This window comes from Mauremys reevesii, linkage group 6 (genome assembly GCF_016161935.1).
Source record: "Mauremys reevesii isolate NIE-2019 linkage group 6, ASM1616193v1, whole genome shotgun sequence".
Classification (NCBI taxonomy): Eukaryota; Metazoa; Chordata; order Testudines; family Geoemydidae; genus Mauremys; species Mauremys reevesii.
The window spans coordinates 87388768-87404002 of NC_052628.1; the positions used below are offsets into that span (position 1 = coordinate 87388768).

Genomic DNA, 15235 nt, shown 5'->3' on the forward strand with positions numbered 1-15235 from the left:
AAAGTGGATGCTGATTTTCACAATGAAAAATGCACACACACTTGTGCATCCATGACTATGGTAACCAAAGGCACAAATCACCATGGGAGCTAGAAGCTTGGGTGAATTTTGACTTGAGTACAATTCAGGGAATTTTTGAAATTTGGTTCTTTAAATTCTGACCTCAAACTGAATTCTTAAAATATCTGACAGAAAAAGTGAGACAGTCAGTTCTTCTACCAGATGGATATGGTAGATAAATCAAAATGTTATACAGGTAATGGCTTATTTTTTTTTTTTTGGTTGTCTGTAGCATTTTAGATAATATACATCATCATTTGTTATTTCTGTAATTCAAGGTAAATAACAGTCTAATAATAATCTGAGTAAGAATTTCTAGTTTCTATTATTTACTGCAACCATTTTGCAGGTGTATCCATGGTTACACTGGCACAACATGTATTCACCCATGCTCTCCATAAAGATACTGGGCCAGTAGATCAGCTTAGCTGCATTAAAGTCAATGGAGTTATGCCCAGTTACTAGAAAAGAATCTGGGCTGGCAAGACCACCTATCACAGCCACTGCATCACCACAATAAATAATAATAATAAAATCTTGCTCAAAGCAAGTGGTTGAGTAAAGTTTTATGACGCTGGTTTGCTGCAATAGTCAAAGATACAGCCAGCCTTACCTCACTATTAAATTTGAGCATGCAACCCTTTGTACAAATGCAGAAACTGTCCACAGGTAAATGTAGTTAATCATCTTACATTAGACAGAGGTGCCTAATGGTCAGAGCAGAGGACGGGGGTCTGGAGACATGGTTTCTATTCCCATCTGCCCCTGCCTTCCTCTATAACCTCAAACAAGATACGTAAAAACTCTTTATGCATTTGTTTCCTCATCTGTAAACTGGGGATAATAATGCTTATTCATCTTGGAAAAGAATTTTGAGAATTTCAGAGGAAAAACAATAAAACCCCTATCTATTACTCTTGCTATTAAATGCTTGATTGGCATGCACAAATGGTACAGCTGCATTCACAAATTTCAGCATGTGCAAAGTTAGAGGTTGCTTTACAAAAATGTGGCTCAAAAAGAACAAATTTTATATATGAATTAATGTACAAAAAGTGATTTTAAGAGGCCTGTTTTTCTATAAAATATCTTCAGGCATCATCATCATTAGAACAGTCTCTTGAAAGCTACTTTTTGCATATGAAGGGTGTCTAGTAGGAACATTTAACATTAAATCATCAGTTATACAGATGATAACTATTGGCCCAATTATCCAAACCTCAGCTCAGTCTGCACTATTACTAATAAGCACACATGAAGAAATATCAAGATATTTACACATATATAGTTATATATTTTAATATGCCTGATGATTAAATACCATGTCATAAAAGTGTCATTTTACATAATGGCCTGTGATCACTTGTAATCTGTTAACCTCAATTTGCTTTACAAGGTATTTTTCACATTACTGTTTTGATCTAGTCTTATCTATCATGAAATGTGTATGTATTAAAAAATGTAAGGTCATTTATTCATTTTAAAAAAGAAGATCATCTCTAATACTCCTTCAAATTTCCCTTTGGAAAAAACCCAGTCCTATTTAGATTATAAAAAAGGGTTATACTAGAAGAAGGGTTGTTTCATCTATAGTCTGTAAAGCAATGTGTACATTTTTAATGCTATAGAAATGTTTCACAATAATATTCTGTTATTTAAAAGCTATGTACAAAAAATAAGATATACTCCTGAAATGATACATCATCTTTGGGATAACAGTTTTTCTGACCTGATCTGGGTACACTGCACATTAGCAATGGAACAGGTGGGACTTATCAAAGTTAGACTCGGTAATTCCTGACAACCAGTAATTCATTTCCTGCTAGCAACTAGCATCAGATAACATTAAGTTGAACTGTTGAATATTCAGATGGAAAACAATGTAAAAAAACAAAAACACCCAAATAACATCAAGAATAAAATGTAACTGCATGATTATAACAAATGATTGAATCATTTAGCTTTTTTAACTCTTAAATTAGACTGAGCTGTTACTTTCTCATGTCAACTTTTATAATAATCCTGTTTTAATAGCATGAATGACAGAGAACTGCACTCTTCATTTGTCATCTAAGTACTTTAATTGCTTAGCCAAAAGTTATTTCTCTTAAAATCTATATTAAAAAATCAACCTAATTTAAAAAGTCTTGTGCTGTTTGGTTCAAGTCAAACTCCATTCATACAGAAATCACAGTAGAACTATTAAGTCAAAGTCATAATTCATTCTATAGTGCTACATTAGAATTAATCAGTACATGTAATATATGACCAAATTACTGTTACCATTTCCATTTACAAAATCCTTAAAATAATAAAAGTGGCACCATAGTCACAAGGATTACCTGTTCTGTCAGTGTCTCACTTTCTTTATGTTTCCCTCTTGAGCACTGAATTCCACCATTTCCAGTTATTATAATGGTTGCAAAACTCTCTTCACCTCTGCAAGGCTCTTTTACTTCAAAAATCTCTGAATAGAAGGCAGGCTGAAGGGATTCCAGATTTATAAGATATTTAAGTTTCAAGTTTCTGGCAGTAGCTCTGCATTGGCCAAACTGCTGGATAAATCTGCGGAATCTGTACCGTATTCTCTTTCGTGTCAAAATATGGTAGTCTTGGATTTTTGCCCGAACACATTTGGGCAAAAACATCTTGTAACTGTGAACACAAGATTAGCACATAAATTCCAAGGTTTATCTATGAAGCCTAGAAAAGGAAATGACTTCTGTATGCTAAATAAATACAAAGCCAACATGAAAATACTTTATCAAATGAAATACTTACTGTGATTTTAAAAGATATTGTGGACTTTATTTCAGTCTTCAGTAAAAGTTGTTGAAAATGAAACCACACTTATTGTGCCATTTTTTATTTTTCATTTACTAGCTCCAAAGTATAGTACACTCCTGTTTCCATAAACCTAGGCATTTCTGATTTAGTCATTATTATGGGGGGTTGGGGAGAAGTCCAGTCAGCCAGGATACATCGATAAATTCCCATAGCTATGCCAATGTAGCAAAATCCTGATCTTTCTAGATCATTCAGATTTGTAAATACAGACACAGAACCACATATGTCAAGTTTAAAAAGATAACAAACAATGCAATTCTACACTGTATCATGAACTAAGCCTTGTAACTGGGAGGTTGGATTTCTTAACTTTTGAGTGCTTGATGTTCTTATAACTTAATCCTCTCTTAACATTTTCTCTGTGTAACTTAAAAGAAGATGCCAAAATCTAAAGACAATATCAAAACAAGTTTTATTTAATCGGTTACCACTTGTGGCACTGGCTCTAGTAGTATCTTGTTAACTAGATGATTAAAAATGAAAATATAATGTTTTAAAAGTTATGATATGAAGAGGTTTAACAAAAGAATGGACACAAAAAAAAGGAAACTTTCAAAACCAGACTCACCAGAATGGAAGAAAAGGGTGAGAGCGAGAGAACATGTTATCTAGACAACAGGTGATTACCTCAGAAATCCTCCCAAATAAAAAATTTAGTGAGTCAACATTTTAAAAAGAAAAGAACTATTTGAGTAATTGGTCTTCCTCCCAGCAAATGAAAGAGTCCTTGCCATCTTTAAATTATGGTTTCCAGATATCTTGAGTAGCGTATGGTAATGTCAATGATTTAATATGGTCTAATGAAAATATTGCTAGTATAGGAAAGAGGGGTAGGGCATAACAATTTCAGAAATATGGCACCAGACTATTTTAAGCGTTTACTCCTGCACATCTGTTTTCACTTGTTCTCTTTGGCCCCCTATTCAGGAATACATATGTATTCTGGAAACTACTTGAACATGTGCATAACTTTAAACATGTACTTAAGTGCCATTCAGCACTTTAAAAGCATGCTTAAGCGATTTCCTGAACAGGGCCTTTAGCAGTATACATTGATAAAATACAGTGTAAAAGCAAATTCTGATAACTGAGTGGATCTGTCTATGTACAGCTTAGGAAATCCGGTTTACTTTTATGAACTGTCTGTATCCTTCTGTTTTATGGTTGTCTTTTGGTGTATTGTTTCACCATCCCCCTTATGCTGAGGAGGCAAGAGGGGTACAGGTGTGTTGGCTCTGAATAGGACAATTGTGAGAGCTAGCTGTTAGCAGAATAATGGGTAGCTACAACCTGGATGGAACCAGTTCTGCCCAGCTTGTCTAGCATTTGGAGAGTGGAATTTCCCCAGAAGCAGGACAAAGAACCAAGGTGTTGATACTACCCTTTAAAAACAACAGAGACTGGGTGGGTTGGAGGATGAGACAAAAGGAAGGTTGGGCAGGAGGGGACATACTGTTGTAGCAAAGGGGACTTGCTTAGCTGCTGGATCAGCCAAGGAAGAAGAAAACTGGCTACAGACTACAGGGAGATACTCCAGGATTTGGAGGAAAAGCCTGGACTCTTTAGAGGACTCTGACATAAGCCCAAAGAATGTTCGAGAGTGGTACGGGACATGAGGCAGGGAAATGCATATACACAGGTTACTGTTTGTCTAGATCCGTATACTTCTTGTGCTAGCAAAAGTAAAGAGTGATCCATTTTTGGATACCTTACAAAGCCTGTGTGTCTGTTTGGTTCAATTATCACACACGCCTGAAGAGGTAACTGTAAACCCAGAGCTCACACAAGGTCAGATCTCTGAGGAATCATAGAAGATTAGGGTTGGAAGAGACCTCAGGCGGTCATCTAGTCCAACCCCCTGCTCAAAACAGGAAGGGTGTGCTTAAGCTACTGGGGAGTCTTGGAGCCTATGGCAGCTAGGCTGTGAGGTCTCATTTTTGTGAAGGGATAACCGACAGACAGCCTGTGCCCAGAAAGTGTGTCGGGGCAGTTCTGCAGCCTACTCACACCAAAGGAAGCTTAAGAGCACATAGGCCCAGTGTGTGAGGCTCAAACACAGTAGCTTGGTGACCATCCAGACAGTAGGAATGCTACCAGGGTACTCCCCTGGCTATCTGGACCTCTGGCAAGTGTTCTGTGGTCCACAGAGAACTGGTCACATAGTGTTGACTCCTCCTTGTTTCCACCTGCTAAATTTCATTAAAAAACAGCTAAAAATAACATTAGGAAAGTAATTAATGTATTTTCTATGTAAGCAATGGCTGAAGTTGCCACAAGGACATTGTTCAATTGCTAACGGAAAGGGAAGTAGTCCATGCAATCACAAAGGTAAGGGGAGGATGTCATGAGATAATCTCTCTACGTTTGGGAATGTCTGCTCTGGAACAAATCTGTTGCCAAAAATTGTGTGTCTGTCAAGGTGCTAATTACTTGGGTTACATGAAAGAGAAAGGCAGAGTGAGAAAACAGTAAACTAATGAGTCTTCCTTTTACTGTATGTAAAAGTAACATTGTTTTGAAGTAAGGAATTACCTGACTGAATTGTAGATAGCCAGGGGAGTTTGGTCCTTTTCTTTGGCCACTCTCATCATATCAAGAACAGCCATTCCAAGGCATTCTTCCTGTGTTTCATGAGTAACAGGCACCTTTACCCAGCCATGAACAAAATCATCTCGCCACTGAGAGAGAAAAGAGCGCAAGCAATCACTGAAAATTTACCTCATCATTAAAAGGTTTGTATCAGCTTATTGCTGAAGTCCCACAAGGTCTATTCAGGGACGGTATAGTCCTATATTTCCAAGCCTCCTCTTCTCAAAAAATGGAGCCTGATCCTTGCTGAGGGGAATGATATGGTGGAGGCAACATAGTTCTCATAACATGGATCCACTGGGTTTTCATTCTCTCCTACTGCAGAGTCACAATATGGCCCGGAGTTTCATTTGCATATTTAAAACTGGCCTCTGAGAAATTAAGTCAAGCTTTGTGGGTTATTTCTGTGGGACATCATCCACATTCTACGTTTGGATGATGGTGTCAAAAAGCAGTGGCAAAGAGGTAAAAAAAACAGTCAATCATGAACTATCAACTGAAAGTCATACCTGAGCAAACAGATAAGACATGACAAGGTCATCAATGACAGGGCTCTCTGCACCTCGGGAAACACCATAACGATATGCTCTGCTACTGCCATTACAATACCAGTGAGGAAAATAAAACCTGTTGAGGAACATACACATTGTGTAGTTAGACAAATATCAACAAAATTAAAGGGTATATCTGCTGAAAAAGACCGCACATCTTAAATACCATCACTTGGTAAAGTTAAGTTTTATTTTTATATATGACTCCCTGTAGCAAGATCCTTGGTCTTCTACAAACCTCTTGAGATGATACAATGAAATATAACTACTTGGGTTATTATAACAATGCCCAAAGAAGACAAGATTATTCTATGCCTAAGCGAACAACCATTATACAATCCCAAAGAAAACACTCTTTTGAATGGGTATCAAGCCATTCAGTTTATTACAACGAGGTGACAGTGGTTCTTGTAGAAGTGACACATGGTTGCTGCAAACATTGTAACTGCTCCCAATGTGACTAAATCATATCTTAGATTACTAAAAGAAATGTTTGGAACTAGGAGCAGCACTATAAAATTAATGTAACTGCAGAACAGAAAGTTGTATTCTAATCCAACTAATATATCACTAACAAAACTGCCAGCTTTAAATTCTGATTCCTGAATCTCTTTTGCTCATAATATACCATATAAAACAAAACAAACTGCTTGATTTTTTGATACTGTACCTGGTTGATCTTACTTTGCCTTGCACGTATGACATTAGCGGAGAATGAACAAAACACTCAAAAAAGTAAGATTTTCAGAGTAGTTTTGCTGACCACAACCACATTTTAAATTGGAATTAGCAATATGGTTGAGTATTCTGCTGTGCATCTGTGCAGTCTGGTAGTCATTCCTATCATGCTCTTATAATAGAATGGGGAACAAACTAACAGATGCACACACCAGAAATTTCAATAACATAATTTCAGTCTACCAGCATAGGGCAAACCAAGCCATTAAGAGGACATTTTGCATTTCAATTTGCAATTAATTTACCAAAGGGACATCCATGCTACCTTGTGCATTTCAAGGAAATAAAAGGCTTTTCAGAAGGAAAAATTGTAGATGCGCAGCTCAAAAAGTTCACTTTCAAAAAAAGATTTTGTTCATTGGATAGATACAAATTCTGCTGTAGATGTCCTGATAATTGGATAAGACAACTTAATTATATCTATAAATCAGCATTTTAGCCACTGAAGGACTTTTTACATTTCAGAACTTCTAGTAATTACATTAGCATCATAACTCAAAAAACACAAATCCACGAGCAAGAAATCTGGCTCTTGTTAGTTGATCATTTATCACAAAAACAAAAAATAAAATTGGAACTCCTTGTACTTTCAGTACCTTTTTGTTTTTTTAACCTGAAGAGGCAAGTATAGCTATCTCCAGTACAAAGGCACAAACAATACAATTGATTATTCAGTTTACTCAATCCAACGTATTTTGTATGCTTCTTATCAAGTACCTAATAGTTCATATGAAGACTATAATTCAGTTACATTTTATATTATATTGTTTGCTACTGCTTTGTTATTTAGCTTTTTGCATTAATATGAAAAATAAATCACAGTTCTTTTTTTAGGTGTTATCTGAGTTGTCATGCTACCTTATTCGGTACAGTATGTTGAGCCTGGTTGATTCTTCTACGTGGAAGATGTGATTTGGAGGATACCAAATTCTCTCTGTTTCATTCATTAGTGCAAACATGTTATGGTACACAGGCATGATACCTAGTAAAGCAACAGAAAAACAAATGCTTACTGAGAAGTTCGTTATTATGCAAAACACTTTTTTTTAGTAGAAAGAAAACACACCCTAGTAAAAAGTGGCAGACTGATAGTATCTGAAAGTCTTGCTAACTGATTATCCATAGCACTGGTAGGTCACAGTTGCATTGCAAGTTCCTGCATACTGCAGTTTGTTTTCTGCCTCAGTATCATGTCATTGTTTCTTTATGCTTCCGGTCTGTCCGTTGTACCCACCTGCTGTTGTCTCTCACCTTATATCTAGGGCTTGTCTACACATGAAAATTAATCTGGAATAAGGTGAGGTGTGAATTTAAAGCAAGTTAACTATTCCTGATTAACTTCATGTGTGCGTTCGGCCAGGTCTACCCTACCACTTACTTTGATATAACTTTACGTTGCTCAGGGGTGTGAGTAAGTCAGCCACCTAAGTGACATATATTACACTGAACTAAGTGCCGGTGTGAACAGGGCTATGTCGGTGGCAGAGCTTCTCCTGCCAACATAGCTACAGCCTCTCGTGGAGGTGGATTTATTATGCCGACAGGAGAGCTCTCTTCTGTCGCACAGAGCGTCTTCACCAAAGGTGCTACAGCAGCACAGCTGCACTAGTGCACTGCGCCAATACAGTGCTTCTAGTGGAGACTAACCCTAATTGGAGTAAGGGCATGTCTACACTACCCGCCGGATCAGCGGGTAGCGATTGATCTGTCGGGGATCGATTTATCGCGTGTGGTGTAGATGCAATAAATCGATCCCTGATCGCTCTCCCGTCGACTGCTGAACTCCAGCAGTGAGAGAGGCGGAAGCAAAGTTGACGGGGAAGCCGCGGCCATCGATCCAGCACTGCAAAGACGCAAAGTAAGTAATTTTAATTATGGCTGTACAGTACTTAGAGTGGCCTCTATGTGCTACCAGAATAATAAATAATAGTACTTTGTTTTACATTTTTTCTTTTGTTTTTTTTTTTCAAAAATTGAACAGACTAATGCACTAGTTTTACACCATTAGCATTAAAGAAGAATTAAAAGCAGAACAACATGAAGAGAATCACCATAAATATTAAGTCCACAGTCCTACATATTCCAGGATTCCAGGTATTAATACTATTGTACTAAGACTTATAAACTCAGGAAGACACAGAGGAAGGAAGCTTAGGGCAAGAGAGCGAATGAAAAGGAAATGCTTCTGTGACGTAGGGACGGTCTCTCATTTTAGGACTAGTCACGTTCAAAAGGAAGCTGACCTGATTGTGAGAGAGACAGGCACCACGAGTCACCAGTGAAGCCAGAAGACTGATTTCTTGGGGGGAGGGATAGCTCAGTGGTTTGAGCATTGGCCTGCTAAACCGAGGGTTGTGAGTTCAATCCTTGAGGGGGCCACTTAAGGATCTGGGGCAAAAATTGGTCCTACTAGTGAAGGCAGGGGGCTGGACTCATTGACCTTTCAAGGTCCCTTCCAGTTCTAGGAGATTGGTATATCTCCAATTATTACCTTGTTTGAATATCTAAAAATATTTTCTAACAAACATAAAAACATGCTTGATATGAGATTTTTTTCGGTAAGTGTTGGTAAATGTTGATTTCACCATACACACACAAACCAATGAAAAAATATTTCTGTTGATGATAATCAAAATTTACTAGGGTGATCAGATAGCAAGTGTGAAATATAGGGACACTTTTTTTCAGGGGCATATATAAGACAATGCCCCTACTATCGGGATGTCTTGTCACCCTAAAATTTACAGCTAGGCAATGTTAGAAAGAGACTGTTTGAGAACTACAGTCAAAATCCAGCCATTTAAACTTTTGAATTAGGCTTGTTACAAATGAACTAGTGAATGAATAGTAAAAACAGGTAGGATTTCTTGATTTAAGGATATTTACTTTGTATATTTTAACATGTGATGTGAAAATTTTTATTTTTAATGGTTTATAGAGCTTTAAATTTTTGAATCTCAATGTCTTTCATTAAAAATTATTTGATCCTCCCATCATTTCCCACAACTGTGAAAATTTAAATTGGTAAAAATTGAAAAAAAATGCTTAAAAATAAACTCCCCTATCCTCTTTCCCATAAAACAGGGACAACTCACCAAGACAATGATTCAGCCAGATTCTTGAGCATGTCTAAATTTGCATATGACTAGTCCCACTATGTAATTTTCAGGGGACTACTCCAATACTTGAAGTTACTATGTCTAAGGCCCCAATCCTGCAAGTTGCTCTTCCTCGAGAATCTCTATCCCTGTGCAGAGCCCCATTTATTTTGGGCCACAGTCCCCAAGTCTGTAACTGCATCCACACCAGCAAAACCTTAGGTTTGTTTAGTATTTTTATTTTACTTTTTAAAAAAAATAAAATAAAACAAACCAGTTACTGCCATTAGCTCTTAAATCCTCAAAAGTCCCAATTTAAAACCAGAACTGCTCGAAACATTCTTTTGTTGGAATTTGCCAAAGTAGTGCAATCACAATGCTTTGAAGAAGGTTCAATTTTGGTGAAGCTCCGTTGGCAAAGCTCGCCTTTCTGGCGGGTTGCTGGCTAGTCTTGGCTTCCAGGTTCTGCGGCCCTGAAGCAGCACGCCAGGAGGACCATCCCAGACCTAGGGCTCCATTCCCTCTTGTGGAGAATTTTCAAGTTTTGGCTTGCATTCCTAATGGTAACAAAACCAATTTGTAAAATATCAAAATCCTCCATGAAACAAAATTGCCCCTCTCTGCCCTGCTCTACTTAAAACACTTCCAGATAAAAAGGGGTAAATACAGCGGATCAGGATCTACCTCTCATTTTCCTTTCCCTGCTTCCTGTTTTGGAGCCCTCTCATTCAAATAACTAATCACATATAAAAAGGCCAGGATTTGTCAGAGCCATTTAGTGGGAACACAGAAATTAACAGACTGGAAGAAACACAATAAGGGCTTATAACTGAGCAGGGGAGACTGCAAAGAAACACTAGAAACTATCAATAAACTAGCCAAAGGAATAAATGTAGATTGTCAAATCACTCTGTCCTGCAGCCATGCAATTAAAACAGTAATTTGATAATGTTCTCCGGCTTTTACTATTAGGCTCTGATGGTATGCCACAACAAAGATTAGAATGCATGTATTTAAAGTATATCACATTCAATTCTGTATTATTATGCAAAGCTGGCATATTCCAAAACCTGTGTATCTTAGGCTGCATAATACAAGGAAAATACAAACAAGTTATTTTGACATGGACCGTGAGAGTGCTGGGAGAGAGGTAAGGGGTTCATCTTTTTACAGAGCCCCATCTGGTTTCCAAGGAAATGTCACCAGCACTGGCCTTGAGTCCATTCCCTTAGCCACAGGTGGATATATTTACTGAGCAGGAGGCTAACTGGGTCAGCTTGACTCAGGAAAAACACTTAAACAAGTACAGTAACTCCTCACTTAAAGTCATCCCGGTTAACATTGTTTCACTGTTATGTTGCTGATCAATTAGGGAACACGCTCGTTTAAAATGCGCAATGCTCTCTTATAAAGCTGTTTGGCAGCCGCCTGCTTTGTCCACTACTTGCAGGAAAAGCAGCCTGTTGCAGCTAGCTAGTGGGGGCTTGGAACCAGGGTGGACTGGCAGCCCTACTATCAGCTCCCCGCTCTGATATGTTCCCTGTGCAGCAGCTGCCCAGCAAGCTACCAATTGCAGGCAGTCCAGCTGTCCCTCCCCCCACTGCCAAGTGCTGCTCCTGCCCTGCGCCTTGGAGCTGCTCCCCAGAGCCTCCTGCTTGCTGTGCAGGGGAGGGGGGAAGAAGGGGATTAATATCAGGGTTGTCCCCCTCCCCCCCGACTCCTGTCCCCTGCTCCCCCCCTTCTCCATATAGAGCAGGGGGAAGACACAATAGGGTTCAGGACAGAGAGAGCTGGCCGCAGCTGCTGTCTCAACTTCCTGATCTTTTTAAAGGCAATGTACTTAGAATGTGGTGTCAGCATACTTAAAAGTACAATGTGCATCTCTCTCTCTCCCACACACAGGGTGTGTCTCTTTCTTTGTCTGCCATGCTGTCTTCCCTCCCTCCATTCGTGCTGCCTTGCAGTGTGTGAGGCTACATTAACAATGTGTTAACCCTTGAGGGCTCAGCCAAGTCCTAGTTCATCATTTAGCAGTAATGCATTCCCTGGAAAATATCCCACCCTCTTCCACCCTCTAACTTCACCACCTCCACCAAGCTTCACAATCATCATTGCTGTGTACAGTATTAAATTGTTTGTTTAAAACTTATAGTTAGTGTGTGAGAGTGTGTGTGTGTGTGTGTGTGAGAGTGTGAGAGAGAGAGAGAGATAAAATATAGTTTTTTGTCTGGTGAAAACAATTTCCCTGGAACCTAACCCCCCCATTTACATTAATTCTTATGGGGAAATTGGATTCGCTTAACATTGTTTCACTTAAAGTCGCCTTTTTCCAGAACATAACTATAACGTTAAGCAAGGAGTTACTATATTCTGATACCTGAGGTTTATTAGTAGCCTTGCAACATGCAATAGGTCAAATGGCTTGCAAAAAAGATACATTAAAAAAAATTTTTTTTAGCTGCTGCTTGAAAATTCTTATTAACAATGGCTAGAAAAGCCTTTTTTTTTTTTTAAATGTTCCTCAAAAGTATCCTTTGATGAACAGGCTAAAATAGAGACAACCACCAACTAATAAGGAAGGTGCAATTATTCTACTAGGAGAAATAAGATAAAACATAAAAGCAGAGCTTGCAGAAACAAAGAAAGAGCTGAGAGAATAAGGATGATCACTTGTATCATTTGTTACGTTTTATGTTTAACAAAGTATAAGGTTCACAGATCATTTGATATGACATAAGTGGTTCAAGTACATAGCAACATAAAATCAACTGCATTACATAGAGATGATGTACGAATCTATGACAAATACAAGTACTTATAGTTATTACTGCAAGAATGTCATGTTACAGGACAACAACAAAAAAGGATGTGTAGAACAGTAGGAAAGAGCCTATTTGAAACTGCTAGTCTTACATGGGCAGGAAAAAGGTTTACACTAATATATCATATGTAATAAAGTTGAATGTATCCCATTTAAGGGAAAATAATTAAGAGTGAACTACAGTACATAGATGATGAAAAAGCTTGGAAGTCACAAGAACTGAAGATTTGATTAATGGAGAAGCAGGGTTTATAGAGATTTGTGCTTACTATACTTTAAAACATATTTGCTACAAGAGCAGTGAAACTGAATAAATGGAGAACGTAAGTAAATACATAAGTGGCTAATATACATGGGCCATCCCAGTGGTGTAGAGGCAACTGCAGGTCTTATGTTTAGATCCAAAGTATGTAGGAGGTGGAAGTGCTAAGAAATCAGTATGTCCTGAAGAAGAGAAAACCTCTCTCTCTGGAAGCAATCCAGGAGTACCAATTAGCCGTCCTCCACCACATTCATTCATCATAGATCTCCATAGTCTTCTATCCTGGCCACTGCAGTGCCTGTCTGGTGATGTTGGTTGGCTGCTTGCGTATGTATGTCCCTATCCCCCCCCCTTCTCTCCTTTCTCTTCTTCCACTGCTGGGAGTTGATGGGGTCTCTCCAAGGATGTTACTGATGGTGTCTGGTCTGGCCAGATCTCTGGAGAATTCTGAGGCAGAGGCAGCTGAATGAAGTCTTGGATCTGGTTGGTGGTTTTTTGGTTGTCCTCCAGGTTTCAGCTCCATACAGTAAGACTGATTTCACGTTTTGTTGAACAGAATCTTTATTATTGCCAAAGACAGCTCTCTCTGGCAGATGTTCTTGAGCTGTGTGTAAGAGCTGCTGCTTTTTTTATTCCTACTTTGATGTTCTGGTCTGTGTGCCACCCCTGCTGTCGCGATGATGCTATAGGTGTAGGTGGGACTGCACTCTTTCAGGGGCTTCCATTCCTTCCTGTGACTGGGAGTTGCTTGGATTGATCTAAGGAATCTTGTTCTGTCCTTTTGGTCTGTGGATTGTACCTGTGTGAGCCCTCCATGGATCACTCTACAGTGTATGCCGCGTATGAATTCTTGATCAGGGTTGACCACCTTTGCTGGGATGTTCATCATGGTGATCCCATCTGTTCATCTGTAGTTCTATTCCTGTTATAGACTTTCCTGCTTGTCTTTAACGGGACGTTTCTGGCTTGCTGAACTTTTCAGAGAGTCGCAGGTAGTATATCATACTGTTTTCATTTACCGCTGTATGCTGCCTGCTCTGCTTCTGCTGCCAGATCCCATCCATAATAATCTCTTTTCTTTCCCTTCCTCTTCTCTTCACTGCTCTGTGCTTTCAGCATATACTCTTTTTTTTTTTTTTGGCTGCTCTAGTCCTGCTGTTGTTGACTGCTGCCTTCTTCTTCTTTCTTTCTTCTGTCTTTGTCAAGTCTCTGCTGTGATCCTCTTCTCTCTGCTGGTCTTTAATTCCTTCACTTTTCTGGCATGCTGACCTGCTGTCTCTTCTCCTCACTGCTTCTGCACTGTTGTGACTCTTTCCTCTTCCTCTCCTCTCCTCCTGTAGTACTGCTTTCTCTTTCTTCTATTCAAAATCTTCCTTCTTCTTATGGTCCATGGTAATGTCTTTGTCTGGGAGAGTCTCTAATATTTTTCTGGAGTCTGTAAAAAAGTCTCTTTCCCCCTCTCTTCACTGTCATGTGGGGGGGTAGCACTGACACAACATTCATCTTAATCCTCTTCTTTAGTTCTGAAGGATGCTGTGATGATCCTGGGACCATGTGCTCCCCCAACCAATCAGCATCTTGTCTCGCTAATGCCTAGTAGGTCAGGTTGTTTGCCTCTCATCTCTGCTGCACCTGCGCCGTCTTTTTCCTCTTTCATACCATGTGGTCCTCCGTTCCATGGCCGTATGTTCCCTGCCTGCTGTAAGAGGGTGCGGTGCTTGCTTAGTGGCTCGCTTCACCCACCCCACCCATGCATCTTCGAGTTGAAGAAGACTCTTTTTCCAGGCTAAAAGTCTCTCTTAACTCTCTATTTTTTCTTTTTTCAAGCTTTGATTTTTACAGGGAGTTTTGCCCCCCCCCCCCACCCTCCTCCTTCCTCCCCTCCTGGACTACAGGCAGATGGCCCCAAAGGACCTCTCTGGTGGAGTTGTCCTCCACCACAGTCATCTAAAATTCTAACAGGTCAATAAATGTGATCTCATGGGAGTGTTCTGCCAAGGTAAAACAAAACATGTTAAATCTAGAATAGCTTGTTAGGATGAAGAAAGACACAAGCAACTGTTTAAAATGTTCTTTGTCTCTGTCCTTCGAATGTTATCTTGAGGACATTCTATATCAATCATATCGCACAATGTTGTATTCCTCAGTGTTCTGCATGTGGAGAGAAACTAAATAAGGAAGTCCCCAATCCTAAAATTAGTTAGTTAATTAATTACTTCACCTTGATTTGTTAACAGTGAGAGTTTAAATTTATATTTTGCTTTTGTTT

At 39.0% G+C, this 15235-nt stretch overlaps 1 protein-coding gene across 6 annotated transcripts in view; it reads right to left on the reverse strand.

The window, feature by feature from the left end:
- JAK2 (Janus kinase 2) overlaps window positions 1–15235 on the reverse strand; it is a 135943-nt gene that overhangs the window by 46832 nt on the left and 73876 nt on the right. For all 6 annotated transcript variants that reach the window (XM_039544437.1, XM_039544439.1, XM_039544438.1 and 3 more), the window contains 4 exons: window positions 7644–7767; window positions 6006–6123; window positions 5440–5585; window positions 2403–2715 (listed from right to left, as the gene is read on the reverse strand). In XM_039544437.1, coding sequence (XP_039400371.1) covers window positions 2403–2715; window positions 5440–5585; window positions 6006–6123; window positions 7644–7767 — 701 coding nt within the window. The remainder of the gene's footprint in view (window positions 1–2402; window positions 2716–5439; window positions 5586–6005; window positions 6124–7643; window positions 7768–15235) is intronic.